This window comes from Papio anubis, chromosome 20 (genome assembly GCF_008728515.1).
Source record: "Papio anubis isolate 15944 chromosome 20, Panubis1.0, whole genome shotgun sequence".
In the NCBI taxonomy this organism is placed as follows: Eukaryota; Metazoa; Chordata; class Mammalia; order Primates; family Cercopithecidae; genus Papio; species Papio anubis.
In genome coordinates this window covers 20,377,416-20,404,643 of record NC_044995.1, presented here as the reverse complement: position 1 = coordinate 20,404,643, position 27,228 = coordinate 20,377,416, and the positions used below count along the sequence as shown (strand labels likewise).

Below are 27,228 nucleotides of genomic sequence, written 5' to 3'. Positions count from 1 at the left end.
GAGCTCTGCTTTTAAGACGCGAATCTGCTGATGCTCCCGGCCGAATAAATGACTTTCTTCTTTAATTCGGTGTCTGAGTTTTGTCTGCGGCTCATCCTGCTACATCTCCCTTCCCTACTATGGTTTTCTCCATAGCAACACTGCCTCCCAGACGGGAGGCCCTCTCTGCAGGGGTTGTTCATCCTCTGGAACCTGAGCCTGTAACCCTCCAGGCCAGCCCCTTCTCATTACCCAGGTTTCTGCTAAAACATGGCCTTAGAGGGCCCTCCCACAAGCCCAAACCGAATTTTTGTTGTCTTTATAGCACTCATCGCTCGCGTTTGCAGTGTTCTCGTTTATTTGTTCACTAGTTCATTGTCTACTCAAGTAGAATGAGCACCATGAGAGCAGGGATTTTCCCAGCTGTGTTCACCATGGTATCGTCAACTCAGTACCAGGCTTGGCAAAAGGCATGGGGCTCCTAAGAACCAGGTATGATTCTCCCAAACAAACAACCCTTGCTCTGCTCTGAGGTTGTCGTACTGATTTGCAAAGATCTGAGCTGGGGGTGACAGAAGCCTGGTACCCAGGGGATTGGGGGCTGATGACAGACTTGGCCCTAGGTCACCCCTAAGGTTCAAGAGATCCCTAAGAGTGGAGTGCTAGAACCCAGGTCCTTGAGGGAGGCACTGCTACTACCCAGGCGTGGGTGGTGGGGCTGGGGCCAAGCCCATGTGTAATGTCTTTCCTCCTCCATCTTCTATCTTCTGTCCCTCAACATTGTCTGTCTTGATCCTTATGCACTGGGGGTTCGAGTGTCCAGGAGCTCCGGCTTGGCATCCACTGTGGCAGGTGCAGGGCCCTGGGCAAGGACCACTGCTATGTCAGGCCCTCCACAGATGATGGTGAACATTTGGGATTCCTCAGGTCCAAGGGTCTGGGCCGTTGTCTAATGCAAAGAAGTGGTAGAGATGGGAACATTACGGAGCAAGTTGTGGGAGAGACAGACAGACATGGTGAGGAACAGGGAGGCAAAGGTGGGAGTGGGGCGTGTCAGGAAAGAGAGAGAGATGTGGGCAGAGATATGAGGAGACAGGAAAGCAGATGTGAGGGCCAGAGAGACATTCATGGGAAAGGAAAGAAGGGTGGGGAAATGGGAAGAGAAATGCGGGGGGACAGACACAGACACATGTAGAGAAAAGAGATGTGCAGGCAGACAGACGTACACACAGAGATGTGGGGGAGACAGAAAATACGCAGATGAAGAGAGACATCAGGAGGTGGGGAAACAGGTAGGGGACAGAGATGATGGGGAGAAAGACAATGAATGTTAGAGAGGGAGGAGATTGCAAGGTAGGGATAGATGAGTAGGAGACAGAGATTAGAATGATGGGAGAGGAGGCAGAGAGAGGCAGCCAGCTCAGGGGCTCTGGCAGGCTCCACAAAGAGCCCCAGGCCTGAGTCTGAGCTCTGTCCCTGCCCCAATGTCCCTCTGTGCCCCAGGCCACAGTCTCAAACTTCAAGCCCCCAGAGGCAGCTACACTGTAGCTCCAGCCGACTGCTATCACCTGAGAATCCAAGCCCAGTGCTGCTAGATCTGCAGAGCGTTCGGGAAAGACCAGACTTTTTTTTTTTTTTTGGAGACAGAGTCTCACAGTGTCACCCAAGCTGGAGTGCAGTAGCACAATCACAGCTCATTGAAGCCTTGACCTTCTGGGCTCAAGCAATACTCCCACTTCAGCCTCTCGAATAGCTAGAACTATAGGTGCAACACTTGGCTAATTTTTTGTATTTCTTGTAGAGACAGGGTTTCACCATGTTGCCCAGTCCCCTGGGCTCAAGTGATCTACCTGCCTTGGCCTCCCAAAGTGCTGGGATTACAGGCGTGAGCTACTGCACCCGGCCATTAGAAATTATTTTAAAGCACTGCGGAGGCCAAACAAAGTATATCTGTGGGTCATGTCCAAATCACTGACTATCAATCTGAGACTCCTGGCTGGGCGTGGTGGCTCATGCCTGTAATCCCAGCACTATAGGAGCCCAAGGTGGGCTGATTACCTAAGGTCAGGAGCTCAGGACCAGCCTGGCCAACATGGCAAAACCCCATCTCTACTAAAAATACAAAACTTAGCTGGACATGGTGGCACATGCCTGTAATCCCAGTTGCCTGGGAGGCTGAGACAGGAGAATTGCTTGAACCAGAGAGGCAGAGGTTGCAGTGAGCCGAGATCGCCACTTACCCACCCAGCCTGGGCAATGTGCTGGGAGACTCCGCCCCAAAAAAAAAAAAAAAAAAAAAAAAAAAATCTGACATTCCTTAACTCCAGAGGTACTGTGGGGGCTCCTTCCTGAGCCCTTTCAGTGAGTCTAGCATTCAGAGCTCTGTGTGGGCACCTCTCTCATCCAGGCAGGGCTCTGAAAGCCATGGGGGCTAGGCTGGGGACCTCAAGCTTGGCCCTGGGGCTTTAGACAGGAGAAAGCCTTGGTCAAACTGCGATTTTCAGAGACATAAGACCCTTCCTCAACTTCCTCCCTCCCACCCCCACACACAGACATAACACCCTTCCTCGACTTCCTCCCCTACACACACACACACACACACACACACACACACACACACCCAGCAGTAAAATATAGAGGCAAAAGGGATTAAATAGGGCCTGGAGGACACTATTACAGAGATTGCAAACTCCAGCTCTATAGGGGCCAGGCAGGAAGCTCTCACAGGCCTCTTCTGCAGCCAGACACCTGGGTTTGAATCCTGGCCCTGAAATTTATTGGCTGCCTGACTGTGGGTGCACTACTGGACTGCTCTGTGCCTCCATTTTTTCATCTGGAAGATGGAGACAACAGCAGTATTAAGATTATAATGAGGTTTTTGTTTGTTTGGTTTTTGAGATGGAGTCTTGCTCTTGTCGCCCATGCTGGAGTGCAATGGCATAGTCTTGGCTCACTGCAACCTCTGCCTCCCAGGTTCAAGCAATTCTCCTCCCTCAGCCTCCCGAGTAGCTGGGATTACAGGCACACGCCACCATGCCCAACTAATTTTTGTATTTTTAGTAGAGACAGGGTTTCTCTATGTCACCCAGGCTGGTCTCAAACTCCTGAACTCAAGCAATCTGCCTGCCTTGGCCTCCCAAAGTTCTGGGATTACGGGCACAAGCCACCGCACCCAGACTATAGTGAGTTTTTTGCTTGGTTGAGTTTTTTTGTTGTTGTTTTTTGTTTGTTTTCTGAGACAAGGTCTTGCTTGGTTACCCGGGCTACAGTGCAGTGGTGCGATCTTGGCTCACTGCGGTCTCTGCCTCCTGGGCTCAAGGGATCTTCCTGCCTCAGGCTCCCAAGTAGCTGGGACCACAGGTGCCCACCACGTTAATTTTTGTGTTTCAGTGAGACACAGTCTCACCATGTTGTCTAGGCTGGTCTTGAACTCCTAGGTTCAAGCGATCTGCCCACCTTGGCCTCCCAAAGTGCTAGGATTATAGACGTTAGCCACTGCATTTTAAAAAAATTAACCTTGTAGCAGTCAGGCACGGTGGCTCATGCCTGTAATCCCAGCATTTTGGGATGCCAAGGCAGGTGGATCATGAGGTGAGGACATCGAGACCATTCTGGCTAACATGGTGAAACTCCGTCTGTAACAAAAATACAAAAAATTAACTGGGTGTGGTGGCGGGCACCTGTAGTCCCAGCTACTTGTGAGGCTAAGGCAGGAGAATCGCTTGAACCTGGGAGGTGGAGCTTGCAGTGAGCAGAGATCACACCACTGCCACTGCATTCCAGCCTGAGCAACAGAGCGAGACTCCGTCTTAAAAAAAAAAAAATAGAATAGAAAAGAAAAGAAAAACAACCTTGTAGCTCCAGCTAAAAGCATCATGGTGAGTTTTCAACTCACTATGTTATAACTCTGTGTCTGGCAGACAGTAAGAGCTTCTCAAATGTTAAGTATTTAGTATTAGTAAATGGAGCAATCATTACTCAGCTCCAACCAATAGTTGCTTGGCATTGTCAGGTTAATTTTGTTTTTCAAGAAAACCTAGAAATTTGTTTTAATTTTCTGTAGAGACAGTGTCTTGCTATGTTGTCCAGGCTGGTCTCGAACTCCTGGCCTCCAGCAATCCTCCTGCCTTGGCCTCCCAAAGTGTTGGGATGACAGGCGTGAACCACTGAGCCTGGGCAAGCCAGAAATTTGGAAACACGGTGAATGTTCTGATTTTTGAATAGGGGATCCTAGACAAAATGAAAACACACTGCAGGCCAGGCCAGCACCCATGGATGGGGCTGCCAGGCTGGGGTGCCACTCACCAGGCGCTGCAGACCCCGGCACGCCCGTGCCAGCAGGCTCTCCCCATGCAGCTGCTGTGCCAGCCGTTCCAGTGCCTGCAGCTGCGCCTGGTGCTGCTCCTGGCACCGTTGTAGCCTCTGCACCCGGCGTTGCAGTGCTCCCAGCACTGAGCCCAGCCCAGTCTGGGCCTGTTGGGCAGGGACTTCAGGTTGTGACCCCTCAGGAGTGGCCGCAGGGGCCAGGGGGGTCAGGAGCATGGTGGCCGCAGTCTCGGGGCTCCCCGATGTGGGGTCCAGCACCACTAGGCGCACTGGGTCAGAGACTGGGATGGCAGGGCCCTGGGGCAGGGGTGTTTTCTCCTGCAGGGGAGGTGGTGGCGAGACTGGCTTCTGGGTGCGTTGAGTCCTCTGCTGACTCTGGAAGACAAGGCACAGGGTGCAGGGGTGCCACAGCCAGACTTCAACTCAGGAGGAAAAGGATTGAGGGTCTGTTTCCAAGGGGGACTTGCCTAGGTAAGGCCAGACCTCAGGGAGGAAGTGTCGTCAGGAGGGGAGGGCCAAAGGTCAGACTCAAGGAGGGACTTCCCTTAGGAGGGGAGGTCTGGGGTTCGGATTCCAGCAGCAGGACCTCCTGGTGCTCACCTTGGCAGGTGGTGCCTGGGAGAAGATGGAGGGCACTGCATCAGGCCGCAGGTAGCGCACACCCCAGCGCCACTGGAAGCAGGAGGGCGTGAAGTGCTCACTGCACAAGTGCTGGTGGCAGCTGGGCACCCAGTGCTCACGGCCCATGTGCCGCAGCCAGGCCTGCAGCCGGGGACCATCCTTCAGTGGGAACCTGCATGGGTGGTTGGGGGGCGGGGTCAGTGTTACGAGGTTCAGACTCATCCCTCCCAGAGGATACCCACCCTGGAGGTCTCTGGGCTCCAAGCCTGTGCCTCCCTAGGGCCAGGAAGTAGACCAGTCTTGTGCCCAGGCTTTCTCTATCTCATACACACAACTACAACCCTTTCTTCAGCTTCGTCTTTTAGTAATATTATTTTGTGAGACGGGGTTTTGCACTTGTCACCCAGGCTGGAGTGCAATGGCACAATCTTGGCTCACTACAACCTCCGCCACCTGGGTTCAAGCGATTCTCCTGCCTCAGCCTCCTGAGTAGCTGGGACTACAGGCGCACGCCACCACGCCCGGTTAATTTTTGTATTTTTAATAGAGATGAGGTTGCATCATGTTGGCCGGGCTGGTCTCGAACTCCTGACCTCAGGTGATCCACCCACCTTGGCCTCCTAAAGTGCTGGGATTATAGGCATGAGCCACCATGCCTGGCCTTTATTATTATTATTATTAATTTGAAAGCTCCACCTTTTAAACACCCAACATCAGCCCACCTCTGCCCCCTCCAGTGCCCCTCCTTCTAGCCTCCTTCCTGTTCTACCTGGCCACAGCCCCGCCCCTCCACTCCCAATTTGTTCTTCCACATCAACTTGTTGGAGCAGTTTATAAAATCAGACATTTACAATGTGGGAGTTCGTGCAGCCAAGTGAAAATGTTTCTTCTACAAACGTATAACATGGGGGTGTGGGGTTTCTGGATTAAGAGAGATTTAAGAAACATCAGCACAAAAGCAGGATGTGGACCTCGCCTACAACAAACAATTCAGTAAAAAGACATTTTAAGACAATTGGGGAAAACTGAACATGAACTGAGTATAAGATAATTATAAGAAACCAGTCGGGCATGGCGGTTTACGCCTGTAATGCCAGCATTTTGGGAGGATGACGAGGTAGGAGGATCGCTTGAGCCCAGGAGTTCGAGACCAGCCTGGGCAACATAGGGAGACCTCGACTCTACAAAAAAAAAAAAAAAAATTAGCCATGTATGGTGGTACATGCCTGTGGTTCCAGCTACTCGGGAGGCTGAAGTAGGAGGGTCACCTGAGCCTGGGAGGCAGAGGTTGCAGTGAGCTGAGATTGCACCACCATACTCCAGCCTGGGTGACAGAGCCAGACCCTGTCTCAAAAAAAAAAAAATTCATTTTGCTAGGTGTGATAACTGTATTGGTTTATACTTCTGAAACAGTCTTCTGTTAGAAAATCAGTCTGAAATAATTATGGATAAAAGATCTGATGTCTGGGATTTACTTTAAAATAGGGCAGGACAAAAACTTAGAGGTGCGGGCAGGGCAGTAAAGAAGATTGGTAAAGTGTTGATAACTAGTGACACAGTGATAGATCCCGAGGGCTCTACTTTTGTGTATGCTTGAAAACACCCACTAACAAGTCTTTAAACAACTCAACAACAACAATAAAACACAAATAACCTGATTCAAAAATGGGGAAAGGACTTGAACAGACATTTCTCCAAAGACATACAAATGGCCAATAAGCACATGAAAAGATACTTGACATCGCTAATCATTAGGAAAATGCAGTATCAGAACCCTGATGAAATACCATCTGACAAACACCAGAACAGCTCCTACTGAACAACAACAACAAAGAGGCCGGGCATGGTGGCTCATGTCTGTAATCCCAGCACTTTGGGAGGCTGAGGCGGGAGGAACTCCTGAAGGCAGTAGTCCAAGACCATCCTGGGCAATGTAGCAAGACCTTGTCTCTACAAAAAAATATTTTTTAAATTAGCTGGGTGTGGCGATGTGCATCTATAGTCCTATCTACTTAGGAGGCAATGTGGGAGGACTGCTTAAGCTCTGGAGTTTGAATGCTGCAGTGAGCTATGATCATACTACCGCATTCCAGCCTGGGAGATGGAGGAGGAGGGGAAGCGGGAGGGGGCAGGAGGGGAAGGAAGAGGAGGAGAAGAAAAGTGTATGTCAGGATGTTGAGAAACTGCTGGAACTCTGGTACACTGCTGGGAATGCAAAATGGTGCTGCCACTGTGGAAAACAATATGGCAGTTCCTCAAACATTGAAAAATAGAATTACCATATGACCCAGCAATCCACTTCTGCTTATATACCCGAAAGAACTGAAAACAGGGTCTCAGAGAGATATTTGCACACCTGCGTTCGTAGCAACATAAATCAGGCCTGGCGTGGTGGCTCATGCCTTTAATCCCAGCACTTTGGGAGGCTGAGGCAGGCGGATCGCTCGAGTCCAGGTGTTCAAGACCAGCCTGGACAACAGGTGAAATCTTGTCTCTACAAAAAATACAAAAATTAGCCAGATGTGGTGGCGTGTGCCTAGAGGCCCAGCTACTCAGGAAGCTGAGGTGGGAGGAATGCTTGAGCCCAGGAGGTTAAGGCTACAGTGAGCCATGATCACATTACGGCACTGTAGCCTGGGCAAAAGAGTGACACGCTGTCTCAAAAACAAACAAACAAACAGACGGACAGAAACATAGCAGCATAAATCACAACAGCCAATAGGTGGAAGTGTCTATCAACAGATACATGGATAAGAAAAACGTTGCATATACATACAATGGAATTTCATTTAGTCTTTTTTTTTTGGAGATGGAGTCTCACTCTGTCACCCAGGCTGGAGTGCCACGGCGCAACATTGGCACACTGCAACCTCTGCCTCCTGGGTTCAAGTGATTCTCCTGCCTCAGCCTCCTGGGTAGCTGGGATTACAGGCTCCCGCCACCATGCCCAGCTGGCTTGCTTATTTATTTATTCATTTATTTATTTTGGCGATGGAATCTCACTCTGTCGCCCAGGATGGAATGCAGTGGCGTGATCTTGCCGCTGCAACCTCCGCCCCCTGGGTTCAAGCGACTCTCCTGCCTCAGCCTCCAGAGTAGCTGGGATTACAGGCACCTGCCACCGTACCTGGCTATTCTTGTATTTTTAGTAGAGACAGGGTTTCATCATGTTGGCCAGGCTGGTCTGGAACTCGTGTCCTTAGGTGATCCACCCGCCTCGGCCTCCCAAAGTGCTGGGATTACAGGCTTGAGCCACCGCGCCCGGCCTGGAATTTTATTTAGTCTTGATCTGACACATGCAACAACACAGATGAATTCTAAGGGCCATTAGGGTAAGTGAAAAAAGCCAGTCAAATACTGACGATTCCACTCATATGAGGCAGAACAGTCAAATTCCTAGAGACAGACAATGGAATGGTGGTTGCCAAAAGCTTGGTGGAGAGGGAAAGAGGGAATTGTCCAATGGGGATAGAGTTTTTAGGAGAGGAAAAAGTTCTGGAGATTGGTTATATAACAGTGTGAATATACTTAACATTAGTGAACTGTACACTTAAAAATGATCAAGATGGTAGATTTTATGTGTATTTTGCCACAATTAAAAATAATTTTAATAGGCCAGACACAGTGGCTCATGCCTGTAATCCCAGCACTTTGGGAGGCCGAGGTAGGCAGATCACTTGTGGTCAGACCTCAAGTGATTTTGAATTCAAGTTCAAGACCAGCCTGGCCAACATGGTGAAACCCCCGTCTCTACTAAAATTACAAAAATTAGCCAGGCATAGTGGCGTGTCCCTGTAATCCCAGCTACTTGGGAGGCTGAGGCAGGAGAATTACTTGAACCTGGGAGGTGGAGGTTGCAGTGAGCCGAGATCACACCACTGCACTCCAACCTGGGCGACAGAGCAAGACTCCATCTCAAAAAAAAAAAAAAAAAAAAAATTGTTTTAAGTTTTAAAAAATAAGCTTTCTCAGTGGTTGTGGGTGGGGATTATCTGATGAGGGACCCTCTAAAGATGCCCCACTTCTCCGGTTTCCTGGTGCCACTTGTTCCCAGCATCTGCTCTTGCCCTCTTAGATGTTAACACACTCTCTATTTAGACCTGGGCTCAAGGCTACCCATAATAAAGACCTCCTTTTCCAGTCTTATTTGCAGCCAGGGGTGGCCACATGATCAAGTGCTGGCCAGTTTGTCCTTAGCAGCTGCCAGAAACTGTGAGACTGTAAATGTTTATTTCAAGCTGCTAAATTTGGGGATCGTTTGTTATATAGCATTAGATAACTAAGACACATCTCATGCACATCCCATCTTCACAATGTTTTCCATATCTGTGATATTACTGATTTCATACTTTTTTTAAAACTAACCAATCTTAAGTATTAAACAAAGATACTTAAAAGAGAAACTTTAAGGCCGGGCGCGGTGGCTCAAGCCTGTCATCCCAGCACTTTGGGAGGCCGAGACGAAGGATCACGCAGGTCAGGAGATCTAGACCATCCATAACACAGTGAAACCCCTGCCTCTCTACTAAAAAAATACAAAAAATTAGCCAGGCGCAGTGGCGGCTCTACAGTCCCCAGCTATCGGGAGGCTGAGGCAGGAGAATGGCGGAACTCGGGAGGCGGAGCTTGCAGTGAGCTGAGATCACACCACTGCACTCCAGCCTGGGTGATAGAGCAAGACTCCTCAAAAAAAAAAAAAAAAAAAAAAAAAAAAAAAAAGAGAAACTTTACACCACAATTGAAAATGGAAAATCAGTATCAATTCCATAAACAAAAGCTTTTAACCATAAAACATCGATGTCATTACCTACTGAGGGCTACATGAGCCTGAGGCCCTGCCCTTCTTCCCTCCCTCCCCTCCCCTCCCATCTCCCTCCTCTCTTCCCCTTCCTTCCTCCCTTCCTCCCCTTTCTTCCCCTCCCCTTCCCCTTCCTTCCTTTTTCCTCTTCCCCTTGCCTGCCGTTCCGCTTGCGCATCACAGCCACCGTATCCCCGAACCGTTCAGCCCAGCGATCCTCCCCACTCCAGGCCTCCTGCCACCTGACCGCACGCCACCACACCTGCCACTTAAAATTCTTTATTGTCCTTGTCCAGACTGGTCTCGAACTCCCAGCGGATCCTAATCTTGGTCTCTCAAAGTGCTGGGCTAAGTGATTATGGCAGGATTACTGACCCCACCTCTGCTCTTTGTTGAAAAGAAAGACTAACTCAGTACTAGAGAATCAGGGACAAATTCCTACAGGAGATAGGGTAAATAAACATAGGCACATCCAATAAAAAGAATATGATGCAAGCTATAAACAGAATGTAGAGGTACTTGTGAACTGACATACTATTGTCAGGCACATATTATGTGAAAAAAGGAAAGTTCTCTAAATAGATTATCTCAGCTTTTAGTCATTGTGTAGCCCCCTAAAAGCTATCATCCATGTCCCAATTCCTGGAAACTGTGACTACATTTTATTACTTTTATTTATTTATTTAGAGACAAGGTTTTGCTCTGTCACCCAGGCTGGGAGGCATGATCTTCGTTCCCTCATGGCATCAAACTCCCCAGGATCAGGCAATCCTCCCACCTCGCCTCTCCTGCTGGGACTACAGGGCATGTGCCACGGCCCAAGCACTTCCTTTTTTTTTTTTTTTTTTTTTTTTTGAGATCAGTTCTCTGCCCCCAGGCTGGGGTGCAGTGGCCGGATCTCAGCTCACTGCAAGCTCCACCTCCCGGCTTTACGCTTATTCTCCCTGTCCTCAGCCCCTCCCGAGTAGCTGGGACTACAGCCACACTGGCCTCGCTAGTTTTTTGTACTTTTAGTAGAGACGGGTTTCAATTGCTAGCAGGATGGTCTCGATTCTCCCTGACTCGGGTGATCCCATTTCCCTGTCTCTCGCCTCCCAAAGTGCTGGGATTATAGGCTTGACACTGCCTGGCCGAGCCCTCGCTAATTTCTATATATTTTTTAGAGATGGGGTTTTGCCTTGTTGCCCAGGCTGGTCTCAAATTTCTGGGCTCAAGCAATCCTCCCACCTTGGCCTCCCAACGTGCTGAAATTACAGGCATGAACCACCATGCCAGGCCTGAATATTACCTTATATGACAAAAGATGTGACTAAGTTCAGGATCTTGAGATGAGGAGATTATCCTGGGTCATCCGGGTTGGCCCTAAATGCCACAAGTATCCTCATAAGAGGGAGGAGAAGATATTACCACAGAAAAGAAGAGAGGGCAATGCAACCATGGAGGCAGAGCCTAGAGAGATGTGGCCACAAGCCAAGGACTGCCTACAGCCACCAGGAACCGGAACAGGCAAAGAAGAGACTCTCCCCCAGAACCTCCGATGGAGTACAGCCCCTGTTTAATCTTTGGTTTTTGGGCCTAGAAAGCTGATTTGGACTCCTGGCCTCCAGAACTGTTAGAAAATAATTTGTCTTGTTTTAAGCCACCAAGTTTGTAACAAGCAGTATGGGAAACTATCAGTGTAATAAAAAAGGAAATAAGAATGTCTTTCACATTTGCTGGTATTCGTATAAAGAAACCATGGTGATGTGGTTTGGCCCTGTGTCCCCATCCAAATCTCATCTTGAACTGTAATCCCCATGTGTCAAGGGAGGGACATGATGGGAGGTGACTGGTCATGGGGGATGTTTCCCCCATGCTGTTCCCATGATACTGAGTGAGTTCTCATGAGATCTGATGGTTTAAAAGTGGCAGTTCCGGGGTCGGCGCCGGTGGCCTGCCTTTTCCGTAATCCCAGCATCAGAGGCCGACGGCTGATCACGCAGGTCAGGAGATCGAGACCATCCTGGCTAACACGGTGAAACCCCTCACTCTTACCAAAAAAATACAAAAAAACTAGCCGGGCGAGGTGGCGGGCGCCTGTAGTCCCAGCTACTCCCGAGGCTGAGGCAGGAGAATGGCGGAACCCGGGAGGTGATTGCAGGAGCTGGGAGATCCCGCCACCGCACTCCAGCCTGGGTGACAGAGCAAGACTCCGTCTCAAAAAAAAAAAAAAAAAAGTGGCAGTTCCCCTCTTGCTCTCTTTCTCTCCTGCCCCCATGTAAGATGTTTGCTTCCCCTTTGCCTTCCACCATGATTGTAAGTTTCCTGAGGCCTCCCCAGCCATTCAGAATGGTGAGTCCATTAAACCTCTTTCCTTTATGAATTACCCAGTCTCAGATAGTTGTTTATAGTAGTGTGAGAACAGACTAATACACATAGGAAGGACACACAAGAAACTAAAGAGGCTACCAGTGGGGAGGAGGTGGATGTGATGAACGGAGATGGGGAGAGCCAAGACTTCTCAGACAAAGGCAGATGGAGGTGGAGGGGGCAGGCAGCTGGCGAAAGAGCACAGAAAGGCTGACTCAGAGAAGAGCACTGGCACCCAGAGAGCAGAACCCCAGGGCACACAGCCAGGGAGTCTGGCTGCTGCAGTCAGCTTCCCTCTAAGATCCCAATGTTCTCAATGGCCCCATTCTTCCTGGACACAAACACGAGATCTATTGCAACAGCATTCCCCATTCTTATTGCCACCATCTCCCAGGCAGAATCTGCCAATGGACTACTCATATCTACTCTCTGCCATTTCCTTACTAACATAACTCCAACTTTCTTTGAGGCCATAATGTGTCCTGCTAAAAGACTACATTTCCCAGGATCCTTTGCAGCTGGGTGGGGCCATGTGACTACCTTCTGGCCAATGAATGCTTTAGTGTTGTTTGGGACCGCTGGGATGGTGCCTTAAACGGAAGGGACGATCAACGGGATTCAGCAGCTCAAAGAGGAAAGGAAGAAAGTCAATATCCTAAGAAACATCTCCTTAATTGGTCTTTCTCTTGTTCCTCTGGATACCAGCATTTATAATGGGCAATATTGCTTTCTAAAAAACTACCTTAAGCAGACAGCAAGTGTTCCCCTTTCAATGCAGTCAAATGCTCTACCACTGAGCTATACCCCCATGTTCCCCTTTGTATAAACTATTTTAGTCTTGCTGGTCATCTTGTCCAGAGCATGGGGTGGCATATACTGCTAGAAGTCCTTTTTTTCTTTCTTACTAACGTAACTCAAAATTTATTCAGGCTGATTAAATGCCCAGCTAAAAGACCACAATTCCCAGCCTCTTTTCCAGTTGGGGGTGACCAGTGATGAAAAGGTGCCATTGAATGGGGTTTCTGGAAGGCCTTATAAAGGGAGTTGATTCAGTTTAGACCTGAACGCTTTTTGCTCTTTCTCCCTTCCCTTTTCCTCCTATAAGGAATGGTAGCAATGGTGGCTGGGGCACTGGCAGCCACCTTGAATGGAAGCCACAGGCTAAGGATGACAGAGCAGAAATAGGCCAGGCACGGTAGCTCACACCTGTAATTCCAACACTTTGGAGGCCAAGGTGGGAGGATCATTTGAGGTCAGGTGTTTGAGACCAGCCTGGTCAACATGGCAAAACCCTGTCTCTACTAAAAATGCAAAAATTAGCTGGGTATGGTGGCACGCACTTGTAATTCTGTAATTCCAGCTACTTGGGTGGCTGAGGCATGAGAATCCCTCGAACTCGGGATGTGGAAGTTGCAGTGAGCTGAGACCGTGCCACTGCATTCTAGCTTGGGTGATAGAATGAGACTTTCAAAAAAAAGAAAGAGAGAGAGAGAGATAGGACCCTCATTTCTGATGACTGTGGAACTACTATTCCAGTGCTGGTTTGCCAACCTCTGTACTTGGTCTATATGAGGGAAAATAAACCCTGTAATAGACTGTATTACTGTTCAGAATGTCTGCTGCCTCCCTCCACATGAGGATTTCACATGCCCACTCCATTGACTTGAGGCTTGCTAGATACTTGCTCCAGTCAAAGAATGCCAGTGAAAGTGATATGGGCCTCTTCTAAATATAAAATTGACCAAGAGCCACCGGATGATTCACTCCACTTTCTCTTTTCCTCCTCCCGCAAGAACAGCAATATTCCAAATAGGGACAGTTTCTTCAGCCTGAGACCCCAATTAAGATACTGTAGAGTAGGACCACAAATGACCTGCAAAGGATATAGTGTGAGCAAGAAAAACACCTTTGGGCCAGGTGTAGTGATTCATGCCTGTAATCCCAGCACTCTGGGAGGCCAAAGCAGGAGGACTGATTGAGCCCAGGAGTTCCAGCCTGGGCAACACAGTGAGACTTCATTTTTTTTTTTGAGACGGAGTTTCGCGCTTGTTGCCTAGGCTGCAGTGCAGTGGCACGATCTCGGCTCACTGCAACCTCTGCCTCCCAGGTTCAAGCGATTCTCCTGCCTCAGCCTCCCGAGTAGCTGGGATTACAGGCACCTACCACCACACTCGGCTAATTTTTTGTATTTTTAGTAGAAATGGGGCTTTTTTTTTTTTTTTTTTTTTGAGACGGAGTCGCTCTGTCACCCAGCCTGGAGTGCAGTGGCATGATCTTGGCTCACTGCCACGATCTTGGCTCACTGCAACCTCCGCCTCCCAAGTTCACGCGATTCTCCCATCTCAGCCTCCTGAGTAGCTGGGATTACAGGCGCGTGCCACCACAGCTGGCTAATTTTTGTATTTTTAGTAGAAATGGGGTTTCACCATGTTGGCCAGGCTGGTCTCGAACTCCTGACCTCAGGTGATCCACTCGCCTCGGCTTTCCAAAGTGCTGGGATTACAGGCGTGAGCCACCGCGCCCAGCTCAGTGGGACTTCATTTCTACAAAAATTAGAGAAATTTGCCTGACAAGGTGGTGTCTGCCTGTAGTCCCAGCTACTCAGGAGGCTGAGGCGGGAGGACTGCTTGAGCCCAGGAGTTTGAGGCTGCAGTGAACCATGATGGTGCTGCACTCTAGCCCAGGTGATAGAGATCCCTTCTTAAAAAAACAACAAAACAACAACAAAAAAACACCTTTGTTGTAGTAAGCCACTGAGATTTGAGAAGTTTATTCGTGCAGCATAACTTAACCACACTGATTCCTATAGACCCCATAATTTGTTTAATCAACTCTTATTGCAGGACTTTGTTACTACCAAGCAGATATAATTCTAAATGATAGGTCCCCCATAAGAGATGACCCCATTGCCACTGTCCCTGAAAGGGCCTAAGACAGAGCTAATGAAGGCTAGCCAGGCATGGTGGCACATGCCTATAGTCCCAGCTACTCAGGAGGCTGAAATGGAGCTGGTCTGAGTGTTGTGGGTTATTGCTAAGTTGATTAACATTGTCTCCCCACACAACCACGCTTGACTAGCATAAAATAAAAATGAACATAGACGGGCTGGAGAAGGTGGCTCGCCTGTAATCCCAGTGACTTCTGGGAGGCCGAGATCGCATGGATCACGCAGGTCAGGAGATCAAGACCATTCTGGCTAACAGGGTGAAACCTCGGGTTTCTACTAAAAATACAAAAAACTAGCCGGGCGAGGCGGGCGGCTTCGTAGTCCCAGCTACCGGGAGGCTGAGGCAGGAGACGAATGTGAACTCCAGGAGGGGAGCTTGGTGAGCTGAGATCTGGCCACTGCACTCCCCGCTTGGCTTTACAGAGCGCATTCGGCCAAAAAAAAAAAAAAAAAAAAAAATGAAACATGAAGAAAAAAAAAAAGGAGGCTGAGATGGAGGACTGCCGAGCCTGGGAGGCTGGAAGCTGCAGTGAGCTATGATCGCACCCACCGCATTCCAGTTCAGACAGCAAGATCATGTTTCAAAAAAGAGAGAGACAGAGAGTGAACTAATGAGTGTTCCCTTTGGCTGCCAAGCAGGATTTCAAGTTATTTCCTGGCAGCCACTTCCCTCAAAGTGTCTCATCTTATCTCTCACCTGGCATCCATGCCCTCTCCAGTTTCCCTTTGGAAACTGCTTTTCATCTAACTCTTAACTGAGTGGCTTCTGCATGACTGACTCAGGGGTAGGCCCTGAGGTGTAAATGGGTTAGTCACTATTGGCTGCCAATGAAGACATGAAGTGATTTTCCTTTTTTTTTTTTGAGACAGAGTCTCGCTTGTCACTCAGGGCTGGAGTGCAGTGGCTCGGATCTCAGCTCACTACAAGCTCTGCCTCCCAGGTTTACGCATTCTCCTCAGCCTCCCAAATAGCTGGGACTACAGGCACCACACTCCTCGCTAGTTTTTATTTTAGCAGAGACGGGTTTCAACGTTGTTAGTCAGGCTGGTCTCTGGATCTCCTGACCTGTGATCCGCCCGTCTCGGCCTCCCAAAGTGCTGGGATTACAGGCTTGAGCCACCATGCCCGGCCGAAGACATGAAGTGATTTTCATACAGTCATCTGGCTGCTGTACAGTCACATCATTCCTCTTATTATTATCTTCCTACTTAAGCACTTAGAACAGTGCTTGGCATAAGGTAAATACTCTATTGTTGTTGTTATGAGTGAGGTAAGAGTGGAAACAGGGGCTGGGCATGGTTGCTCATGCCTGTAATCGCAGTACTTCGGGAGGCCAAGGTGGGTGGATCACCTGTGGTCAGGAGTTCGAGACCCACCTGGCCAACATGGTGAAACTCCACCTCTACTAAAAGTACAAAGAATTGGCTGGGTGTGGTGGTGTGCACCTGTGGTCCCGGCTACTCGGGAGGCTAAGATAGGAGAATCACTTGGAACCCAGAGGCAGAGGTTGCAGTGAGCTGAGATCATATCACTGCAGCACTCCAGCTGGTGGCAGAGCAAGACCCTGTCTCAAAAAAAAAAAAAAAAAGATGACGGCAGCCTGGACTATGTGACGACAGTGGATGTAATGAGTAGTAGTCTGGGAATGTGTTTTCCTTATTTCTTATTTATTTATTTTGAGACAAGGTCTCACACAGTTGCCAAGGCTAGAGTACAGCAGCGTGATCACAGCTCACTACAGCCTTGGCCTCCTGGGCTCCAGTGATTCTCTACCTCAATGTCCCGTGTAGCTGGAACTACAGGCGTGCACCACCATCTCCGGCTAATTTTTACATTTTGTAGAGATGGGGTTTTGCCATGTTGCCCAGGCTGGTCTCGAATTGCTGGGCTCAAGCAATCCTCCTGCCTCGACTTCCCAAAGTGCTGGGATTACAGGTGTGAGCCACCACGCCCAGCCTATCTTTCCTTATTTCTTAATGATTTATTTGGGACTTTCTCATTCGTGTTCATAACTGTCTTGTCAAGGTGTTAGAGATTTTGTTGTGGTTGTTGCAGGATGGAGACATGTCTTGAGGGTAGAGCCAAAGGGCAGGTTAATGGACTAGCGGTGGATGAAAAGGAAGGATTATGGGTAACTCCCAGGTCACGTACTCAATTCCTCAATGTTTGACCCTCACCTATCCATGAGCTCTGTCATGGCAGAAACAAGATCTGTTAGGGTTCTTTGTGTCCAGCAGGGGCTTACTTGCTTCTCCAAGAAATACTCAAAAAGTTGCTGAATTAATCAACAGTTGCCAGAGTCATGTACAGGCTTAAAGTTCCCCCAAATCCCTTTGGCCCTATACCAGGGTCCCTCAAAGGATCCATGAGACATGGACTGCTGGCTTTCCTGGAGAGCCCATCTGAAATGCATTCATCAAATCCACCCAGCAGATCTTTACTAAGCACCTACTATGTGCCAGGCACTGTTCTAGAGGTTGGAGACACAAACAAGAAGAAACAAGAAAGACAAAGACAAAACCTCTGGCTTGATTGAGGTGACATTCTAGTGGGGGAGATAAGGAATGCATACATCGAAAATGCGATATGCAGACAGTGATGTGTTAAAGGGAAAAATAAAGCAGAAGACAGAGAGAATCGTGTGTGTGTTTCGGTGTCAGTTACAGTTGTCCATAGGGTGGTAGTAATAAAGGCAAGAACTTTGAAATCAGAGGGAATGGCACAGGCAAAGATACCAGGGCAGTAACATGCCTGCTATGCTACACGAACATGAAGTAGGCCAGTGTTACTGGAGTGAAGGGCAGGAGGAAAGAGATGAAGTCACACTGGTATCAGGGAACCAGCTCTGTAGGACTTTGCAGGCCTGCTTTCTACCTGCTGCAGCCTCACTTTATTTTTTACAGTGAGGTGGGAGTCAGGGAAGGGATCTGGGCAGAGGAGGGCGCTGATCTGACTCAGGTGTTCACAGGCTCCCTCTGGCTGCAATCAGGGAACTACTAAGGACAGACTGGAAGGTTTTGGGGGAGACGCGATCACAAGCTCAGTTTCGGATGCTCTGCGTTTCAGATGGCTCAAATGCGTGGGGAGGGCAAGTGGGCATCTGTAGGCTCTTACAGAGCCTGCACCGACTTCACTTTCTACATCCCTTTCCCTCTTCGTCTCGCTTCTTCGCTACCTGTAGTAGCGATGCAGTGGACACTGCCGGGAAGGCCATCTCCTCACGGTTTAACCCCACTTCCTAACACCCTCAAGCGAGACCAGAAGGCCCGCACAGCTTCACTAAAGCTCGGGCCCCGCCCCTCCCAGGGTCCCGCCTCCCTCAAGCCCCGCCCCGCGCTGCGCTCACTTGTAGAAGCTCACAGGGCGGTTGTCTGCGCCCAAGCTGCCCGCAGTGTTGGAGCAGTTCGGCGCCGTGCAGTACTTAGGCATGGCTGTCCAGCCCCGTCGAGTTTTGCCGGGTCAGCAGCTGCACTTTGGTTCTCGTGGAGCGCCACCGAACCCCGCCCCGCCCGCGCGCTCGCCGCCTGCCTCACATGACGTCCGTGGAGACTCGTCACGTGCCGGGGAGAGCGCTGAGAGCGCCTGGCTATTAGGCGCCCCTCCAGTGCCACAGTCACGCCCTCGTCACGTAGCGAATTGGCTATAGCGAGAACTGTGCGCCTGCGCAAAGCCTGCCCTTCTCCACCCCGACTTTCATCACGTGTTGGGGAGAGGGGCGGCGTCACGTCGTTTCTGAGCCTGCGCCAACCAAATCAACTGGCCAGTTAATCTCTTACGGCTCCACCCTACGCCTATATCCGGGCGACCGTCGGAGCGCATATAGTTCCTCTGGGTGGCGGCAAAAACCAAGGTGAGGCAGCTGGGGCCTTAGCCTCGTAAAAGTTAAAACCTGTATGTTTCAGCGAATAATGAAAACGGAGTCTGGATGAAAGACCCCACGACTCTTGATCAGGCATCCAGTACACTGGCCGCCCAGCCAGGCACTCGCTCCGCCTCTTCGCTCCCATTGGCCCTAAGCGCCGCCCGGCAGCCCTGCGGTTGGCCAGGCCGGGCCTGTGGCGTCCAATAGGCGGCGGCGCCGGCTTTCCCGCGGCTGTTCGCTGTTTCAGTGGGTTGTGGCGGTGGCGGCGGCGGCGGTTAAGGGATGTAACGGTCGCCCGGCTCCGGCGTGACGATGGCGGCCGTAGGGTCCGGAGGCTGTGCGCGGAACGATGCAGGGGAGAAGCTGCCCTCTGTCATGGCGGGAGTTCCGGCGCGGAGGGGTCAGTCCTCCCCGCCGCCCGCCCCACCGCTCTGCCTCCGGCGGCGGACACGACTCTCGACGGCCTCCGAGGAGACGGTGCAGAACCGGGTGAGAAGCTGCTCGTCATGTCTACCCCAGTTCCAGGCCTCCTGGGTTTCCCCTAGTCCCGTCCTGAGAACTGTGGCCCCGACTATCAGTCCCTGGCCAGTCCCCTCAGGCTGTTCCCTGCCTGGCTTCGTCCCCTAAGTCCCGCCCCTTTAGCCATGGCCCCTCCCACTTTCCCTCTCCTCGTTGCATTCCCGGCTCTACCCTCAGCGTTGGAGTAATTCCTGGGTTCCTCCCTGGTTCCCACCACTGGGGAATGCATTTTGCTTCTGCAAATCACAGCCTAGTCCTCCTATACTTTAACCCCCGTTCTATCGCCTTTAGACGTCACGATCATAGCTCACTGCAGCCTCACTGCCCTGGCCCCCGCTGGGTCGTTAAGGTCCCTTCGAGGGTTTAGTCCAGAGTGTTACCTGCCCCAACTCTTCCTCGCTTCTGCCTCGCCTTCTCTCACCTTCTGCGGTCTCTATCCTTTTTCCTCACCAAGGTGGGGATTCTTAATCCATATTGTCATTCAAAACTATGACAAAGACGTAAGAAGTTATTTATAAAATCTCCGCAGTGCTGCCTGGGGAGGAGGGCGCACAGAACAGTTCCCTAAATTCTGAGACAGAAACGCAGAAGGAAATGATTTCACAGTAGGTAGAAGGAATTCCATTAGCGCAGCGGCAATTTAAAAAAATTGTTTTCCAGCTCTGTAGGCACAAAATCTGTTTTTATAAAATGGAGATGATAAGAACCATAGTATTGGTAGGGCACGGTGGCTCACGCCTGTAATCCCAGCACTTTGGGATGCCAAGGTGGGTTGTTCACCTGAGATCAATTCAAGACCAGCCTGGCCAACATGGTGAAACCCCGTCTTTACAAAAAGTACAAAAATTAGCCGAGCGTGCTAGCGCGCGCCTTTAATCCCAGCTACTCAGGAGGCTGAGGCGGGAGAAATCCCTTGAACCCAGGAGGCGGAGGTTGCAGTGAGCTGAGGTCACGCCACTGCACTCCAGCCTGGGCGACAGAGTAAGACTGTCTCAAAAAAAAAAAAAAAAATTATACTATTGCATTGGAGAGAAATGAAATTTTACTTGTGATCTTCTTGGCACAGAGTCCAGATAAAGGGAGGATACCTGGTAGCTGCTGGTGGAGCTTGTTCCTGCCCCATGACTGTCTCCTGCACTGATTATACTGCCCACTCCTGGCTATAGGGCTCTGACTGTACCTCCTATGTCCTCCCTGTCACCAACGTTCAGTCACACTGGCCTGCTTTTGGTTTTCCTGAGGCTCCATATTCTTTTCTGCCTCCTTAGCCTGGGCTTTTTGCTGCAATCTACCTGGCTGGCTCCTTCCCATCCTTCAAGTCTCAGCCTGAATGTCGCTATCTGGAAAGGCCTTCTTGAACCCCATTCTAAAGCAGACACCCACCTTCATCTGTCACCCAGCACCCTATACGTCATAGCCTTTATCTTATATGTTCCTGAAAGTGCCTTTTGAGCTATTAAACTACATATAACAATATCAAATTCAGAGAGGCATTATAGCAAGGTGGCTAAGAGAACAGACTGGTATGGTTGGACCCAGGCAGCCTGAGCTTAAACTTTAGTCCTGTTCTTCCTGGCAGTTGATGAACTTTGCTTTTTCTTTTTCTTTTCTTTTTTTTTTTTTGAGATGGGGTCTTACTCTGTCATCCAGGCTGTAGTGCAGTGGAGTGATCTCAACTCACTGCAGTCTCAGCCTCCATGGGCTCAGGTGATCTTCCCACCTCAAGTCTCCTGAGTAGCTGGGACTACAGGTGCATGCCACCATACCTGACTAATTTTGTTTTGTTTTTTGGTAGAGACAGGGTCTCGCCGTGTTGGCCAGGCTGGTCTTGAACTCCTGAGCTCAAACGATCTGCCTGCCTCAGTCTCCCAAAGTACTAGGATTACAGGAGTGAGCTACTGTGCCCTGCCAAGTTATAAACTTATCTGTGCCTCAGTTTTCTTATCTGTAAAATGAGAATGATGTAGAAATCTTTCATAGGGTATTTGTGAGGATTAAATGAGGTCACATATCCTAGGCACTCAGAACAACACTGGCACATGGCAAGTACTCTATTCATGTTAGCTAATACTGATACTATAACTGTGTATTTGGGGTAATATTTATTTTTCTTGTTTGGCAGTACAGAGTTGATCTGTCTTGCAAAGACCTAGTCTAAAAATGACCATTCATACCAATGCCCAGTAATGCTGATCGACAGATAAGACAACATGAGTGCCATGGCTTGGTTGTTTATGTTGGAATCCTGGCGCTACCCCTTCCTGGATGGGTAACCCCTCTTGGCCTCTGTTTCCTCATCTGTTTGGTTCCTTTTTTTTTCTTTTTCTTTTTTTTTGAGACGGAGTCTCGTTCTGTCACCCAGACTGGAGTGCAGTGGCTAGATCTCAGCTCACTGCAAGCTCCACCTCCCGGGTTCGAGCGATTCTCCTGCCTCAGCCTCCTGAGTAGCTGGGACTACAGGTGCTCGCCACCTCGCCCGGCTAGTTTTTTGTATTTTTTAGTAGAGACGGGGTTTCACCGTGTTAGCCAGGATGGTCTCGATCTCCTGACCTCGTGATCCGCCCGTCTCGGCCTCCCAAAGTGCTGGGATTACAGGCTTGAGCCACCGCACCCGGCCTTCTTTTTTTTTCTTTTTTGACAGAGTCTCACTCTGTCGCCCAGGCTGAAGTGCAGTGGTGCCATCTCAGCTCACTGAAACCTCCGCCTCCTGGGTTCAAGCAATCTTCCTGCCTCAGCCTCCTGAGTACCTGGGATTATAGGCATGGGCCACCACACCTGACTAATTTTTTTGTATTTTTAGTAGAGACAGGGTTTTGACATTTTGGCCAGGATGGTCTCAAACTCCTGACTGAGCCACCACACCCAGCCTTGTTTAAATTTTAAATATTACTGTTCATGTGTTTTTTTACTTGTTCAAATCTCTCAAATTTCTGGACTATGAATCTGACGTGGGGAAACTGTCTACCTTTGGTCACTACTGTGTCTCTCCTGTACAGCCCAAAGTGCTGACTTTGGAGCCAGACTGCCTGGGTTTCTGTATCAACATTGCCATTTGCAGATGTAGGATCTTGGGCATCAGACTTCTTACCTGTAAAACAGGGGTGATAATAGTGCCTTCTACTTGGCTTATTGTGGGGATTCAAGTCTTTTATACATATAAAAGTACTAAGAGGCCGGGAACAGTGGCTCTTGCCTATAATCCTAGCACTTTGGGAGGCTGAGGTGGGTGGATCACCTGAGGTCAGGAGTTCGAGGCCAGCCTGGCCAACATGGTGAAACACCATCTCTACTAAAACAAAAATTAGCTGGGCATGGTGGCGTGCGCCTGTAATCCTAGCTACTCAGGAGGCTGAGACAGGAGAATCGCTTGAACCCGGAAGGCGGAGGTTGCAATGAGCCGAGATCTCACCACGGACTCCAGCCTGGTGACAGAGGAAGACTCTATCTCAAAAAACAAATAAACAAAAAAAAGTACTTAGAAGCTTATACACAGGTCACCTTCTCACCACGGCATTCTCCCCCTTCCCCTGCACTCCTGACCTCCTTATCTGCTTTCTTCTCTCTTGCACCGGTCATTACTTGGCATCTGTTTCACATATTTGTTCTGCTTCTTTTCTATGTCCTACATACCCATCACCAGTAGGACATGAGCCCCACGAGGGCAAGGATTTGTCTCTTCCTCACCACTCTGTGCTCTTCACCTAGCGTCGTATTTGCCAAAGGAATGTTGAGAGAACAAGTGTTAGCTGCTGGTGGATGGCATGGCCACAGAAGCTCAGTGAGTGGGTGTTGAATGCAGCAGGTTCTGAATGGGTGGCCAAGGCAGCTGCACCATGTGGTGCCAGCTGGGGCGGGTGCCTCTGACTTGGGCTTTTTCTTTGCAGGTGTCACTCGAGAAGGTGCTTGGCATCACAGCCCAGAACAGCAGTGGCCTAACCTGTGATCCTGGCACAGGCCATGTGGCCTACCTGGCAGGGTAAGCAGATAAGGGCCTCGATGTCCAATCATTGCTAGGGAATTTGGAGCTTGGAGCCTGAAGCCATCTGTAAATCACTCTGAGCCTCATCTTTTTCACCTGTAGAATGTGGATAATGGGGCCTGCTTCTGAGAGCTGTGGAGAGGATTCCATAGCCCCCTCTCTGTCTAGAACAGTTCCTGCCATGTAGTGAGTGCAATGAAAGCCTTTATTATGACTACAGGGGGGAGGTGACAGCGATCTGGGAAAGACAGGTGATTAAACTCCACGCTGTGGTGTCAGGTAACCTGGATTTGTGTCCCAGCTCTGCCATGTATGCTGCTCTCTGAGCCTCTTCCTCTGCCTCTGTAAAACAGAGCTAATGACCCTCTCTGCTTGCATAGTTGAGAAGACTGAAGAAGACGCTACAACTGTTCATTCCATAAATACTTACGTAGCCTGACACTGTGCTAAGGACGTCCCCTCTATGGGTTTGTTTCCTTATTTATAAATGGGCCTAAAGAGTCCTGACCTGACCTGGCAGTTGTGAGGATTTAAAACAATTACATCTCTCTCTCTCTTTTTTTTGTTTTGTTTTTTGTTTTGTTTTGTTTTTTTGAGACAGAGTCTGGCTGTGTTGCCCAGGCTAGAATGCAATAGTGTGAATAACAGCTCACTACAGCCCCAACCTCTTGTGCTCAAGCGACCTTCCCATCTCCACCTCCCACGTAGCTGGGACTACAGGCACATGCCACCACAGCCAGCTAATTTTTTTTAGTAGAGAGGAGATCTCACTCTGTTGCCCAGGCTGGTCTCAAATTCCTGAGCTCAAGTGATCCCCCCACCCCCTACTCACAAAGTGCTGGGATTGTAGCCAGCCTAAGGTCTTTATTAGCCTAGGGCCTGACAGACATTACCTCAGAGGAAGTGCTGGTTTCTATTTAAGAACATAGTAATGTTAAAGTGCCCTAGAATTCTCAGTGTAAACACCTGGAGGAGGGGGAGGAGGAGGAGACCAGAGAGAATCTCTGTGCAGAGGGAGCTTGTTTATTTGTGGGCTTTTCTGGTGGGAATAGAATCATCCCAGGACCCCAACACTCCCCGCAGTTGAGGCACATTTTCCTCTTTCTCCCCAGCTGTGTGGTGGTGATTTTGGACCCCAAGGAGAACAAACAGCAGCACATCTTTAACACTGCCAGGTAGGCTGAGGCCTGGGCCTGGGGGCAGGGGTGGAACCAGGGGCTTGGCACACCTCCCCTCCCCCGCATAGCCTGGAGGTACTCATGGGTAGGTGCTCACTCATTCACTCACCTGTTGGCTCAGCGGCATTTGCCTGTGTTGGATGCTGTTCCATGTGCTAGGGACACAGCAGTGACCACAGGAGAGGAGAATCTCTGCTGGCTAGAGTGAGACAGACAGTAAACCCGTCAGCAAATTACTGGCTGATCATGATCAGTGCTGTGGAGGAAATGATGGGGGATGTCTTCGGGCAGGTTTGTGGGCAGAGAATAGGAGGAAAGCCTTATCAGAAGGCTCAGGGAATGCTGCCTTGACTGTGAGACCTGAAGGAAGTGAGAGGGTGACCCATAAGAAGCTGTAGGGAGAGCGTTTCAGGCAGGGGGGACAGCAAGGGCAAAGAACCTGCAGTGGTAAGAATCTCGGTGCTTTAGAAGCAGCCAAGGATCCGGGTGCCTGGAGAAAGGGAGCAGGGGAGATGAGACTGGATGGAATAGGCAGAAGCCACATCCCGTAGTCCTTGCAGCGTTGGAGAGGGGCCGCAGAGCATGCTGAGTGCAGAGAGCAGCCACAGGAGGGCGCCACAGGCCAGGGATGTGCTTTTCACCCCCAGCCCTCCAGCAGCTCTATTCCCCGCTTTGCTTTTCTCCACAAAATTTGCTCCCATCTCTGATATGCTGTCCAATTTCCTCATTGGTGGTGTTCACTGTGGGTCTCCATTCCTCAGTGTGAGCACTCTGAGAGCAGGGACTTTCTCTGAGTTCATTTCTGTGTCCCCAGCACCAAACAGCAGTGTCTGGCACATTGATGGCTATTTCCTAAGAGAAAGACTGAACATGATTTGGGTTTTAGAAAGATCTTTTCAGCTGTTATTGGGGGAGGACCCGCTCCTCTGCCTTGGGGCTAACTGATCACTGTGTTGCCCTGGGATGTGGTCCCAATAGGGCTGTGACCTTTGAAAGGCATACCGTGTCCCTCCTTGGCATAGCTCAGGCTCTGCTCCTTTGGCCCAGTTCTCCAGGTGAATGGATAAGGAGTGGGTTTTCTCCTGCCCTTATGGTCCTTAAGATATGGTCCTTAAGCTACGGCAGGTTCTTGTTATCTGGCAGAAGTGCATTCCCTCTTGAAAGTGCCTTTTTGGACCTTTTGCTCCTAACTGTGGGTTCTGTTACTGGTGATAAGGGCAGAGCTGGGTTCCATTCCTGGCTCAAGCATCTATTCACTGTGGAATCTCAGGTGAGACACTTCTTTCAGAGCCTTGGTCTCCTCTGAAAATAAAATAGCTACTGGTAATTGGGAGAGCATTCGTAAGGCAGCAGCTACAAATCAGAGTCACACAAACTTGCCCAATACAGTGTGTTTTAAAGGTTGGATGAGTGGACAACATTTCAAGTTTTTTTTTTTTTTTTTTTTTTTTTGAGACGGAGTCTCGCTCTGTTGCCCAGGCTGGAGTGCAGTGGCCAGAACTCAGCTCACTGCAAGCTCCGCCTCCCGGGTTTACGCCATTCTCCTGCCTCACCTCCCAAGTAGCTGGGACTACAGGTGCCCGCCACCTCGCCCGGCTAGCTTTTTGTATTTTTTAGTAGAGATGGAGGTTTCACTGTGTTAGCCAGGATGGTCTCAATCTCCTGACCTCGTGATCCGCCCATCTCGGCCTCCCAAAGTGCTGGGATTACAGGCTTGAGCCACCACGCCTGGCCCATTTCAAGTTTTTTAACACAAAAATCCACATGTCCCTCTTGTTTGGAGAAGTGAGAAATTCTGGCCTCTGGGGCCCAAATTCCCCTGTGGCAGTGATGGACTGAGCTTAGTGACATTTGTCAGGCCCGTTGTGGCCAGTTCCTCACACCTGTGTTGCCTTCCTAATCCCTGTAGGCAGTGGAGTCGGTGGCCTGGATTTGTAGTAGATGGCATGCAGGTGCCCACCCTGGGCCACCAGTAGGTGTGCATTAGGAGGTGGTGTGGCCAGTGTGGGGGTTTTCTTTCCAACTGCATATCAGAATCACCTGGTCCCTATGCCTCACCCCAAGAGAAAGCCAAATCAATTGATCTGGGATGAAACTTGGGCATTGGCAATTTTGAGACTTTTTATATTGAAATAATTTCAGACTTAGAATAGTACAAAGAGCTCATATATACCTATGTACCTTTCACATATTTCCCAAATGTTAGCTTTTTTTTTTTTTTTGAACACAGAGTTTTGCTCTGTCACCCAGGCTCAGCTCACTGCAACCTCCACCTGCTGGGTTCAAGCGATTCTCATGCCTCAGCCTCCCAGGTAGCTGGGACCACAGGCATGCGCCACCATGCCTAACTAATTTTTTGTGTGTTAGTGGAGATGGGGTTCACCATGTTGCCCAAGGTGGTCTCAAACTCCTGAGCTCAGATAGTCCGCCTGCCTCAGCCTCCCAAAGGCTGATTACAGGCGTGAGCGAGCCACTGCACTTGGCCAAATGTTAGCATTTTACCACATTTGCTTTATCATTTTTTGTCTATATACATATTAATTTGTTCTGAACTATCTGAGAATCAGTTGTAGACATGATGCCTCTATATCTCTAAATACTTCAGGCCAGGCACGGTGACTCACACCTATAATCTCAGCACTGTGGGAGGTCTCAGAGGCAGGAGGATC

General features: G+C 49.7%; 2 protein-coding genes across 9 annotated transcripts in view; one reads left to right on the top strand and one right to left on the bottom strand.

Moving 5' to 3' along the window:
* Nucleotides 1-314: 314 nt before the first annotated feature.
* Nucleotides 315-18,990, bottom strand: THAP8 (THAP domain containing 8). Of its 2 annotated transcripts, none has more exons than XM_031659608.1 (4): nt 18,368-18,990; nt 4,906-5,098; nt 4,285-4,680; nt 315-928 (listed from the first exon to the last, which is right to left on the bottom strand). In XM_031659608.1, exons 1-4 carry the CDS (start codon nt 18,448-18,450, stop codon nt 776-778), a joined length of 825 nt encoding a protein of 274 aa, XP_031515468.1. In that variant the 5' UTR covers nt 18,451-18,990; the 3' UTR covers nt 315-775. The 2 variants fall into 2 exon arrangements, with proteins under 2 accessions (XP_031515468.1, XP_031515469.1); XM_031659609.1 differs by lacking the exon at nt 18,368-18,990 and adding an exon at nt 7,283-7,374.
* WDR62 (WD repeat domain 62) overlaps nt 18,764-27,228 on the top strand; it is a 51,648-nt gene continuing 43,183 nt past the window's right edge. For 4 of the 7 annotated variants that reach the window (XM_031659607.1, XM_031659602.1, XM_031659603.1 and 1 more), the window contains exons 1-4: nt 19,017-19,372; nt 23,287-23,378; nt 23,484-23,567; nt 24,494-24,556. In XM_031659607.1, coding sequence (XP_031515467.1) covers nt 19,196-19,372; nt 23,287-23,378; nt 23,484-23,567; nt 24,494-24,556 — 416 coding nt within the window. In that variant the 5' untranslated portion in view covers nt 19,017-19,195. Of the gene's footprint in view, nt 18,872-19,016; nt 19,373-23,286; nt 23,379-23,483; nt 23,568-24,493; nt 24,557-27,228 lie in introns of those variants that run through there. The other 3 variants (XM_031659605.1, XM_031659604.1, XM_031659606.1) reach the window with 2 other exon arrangements.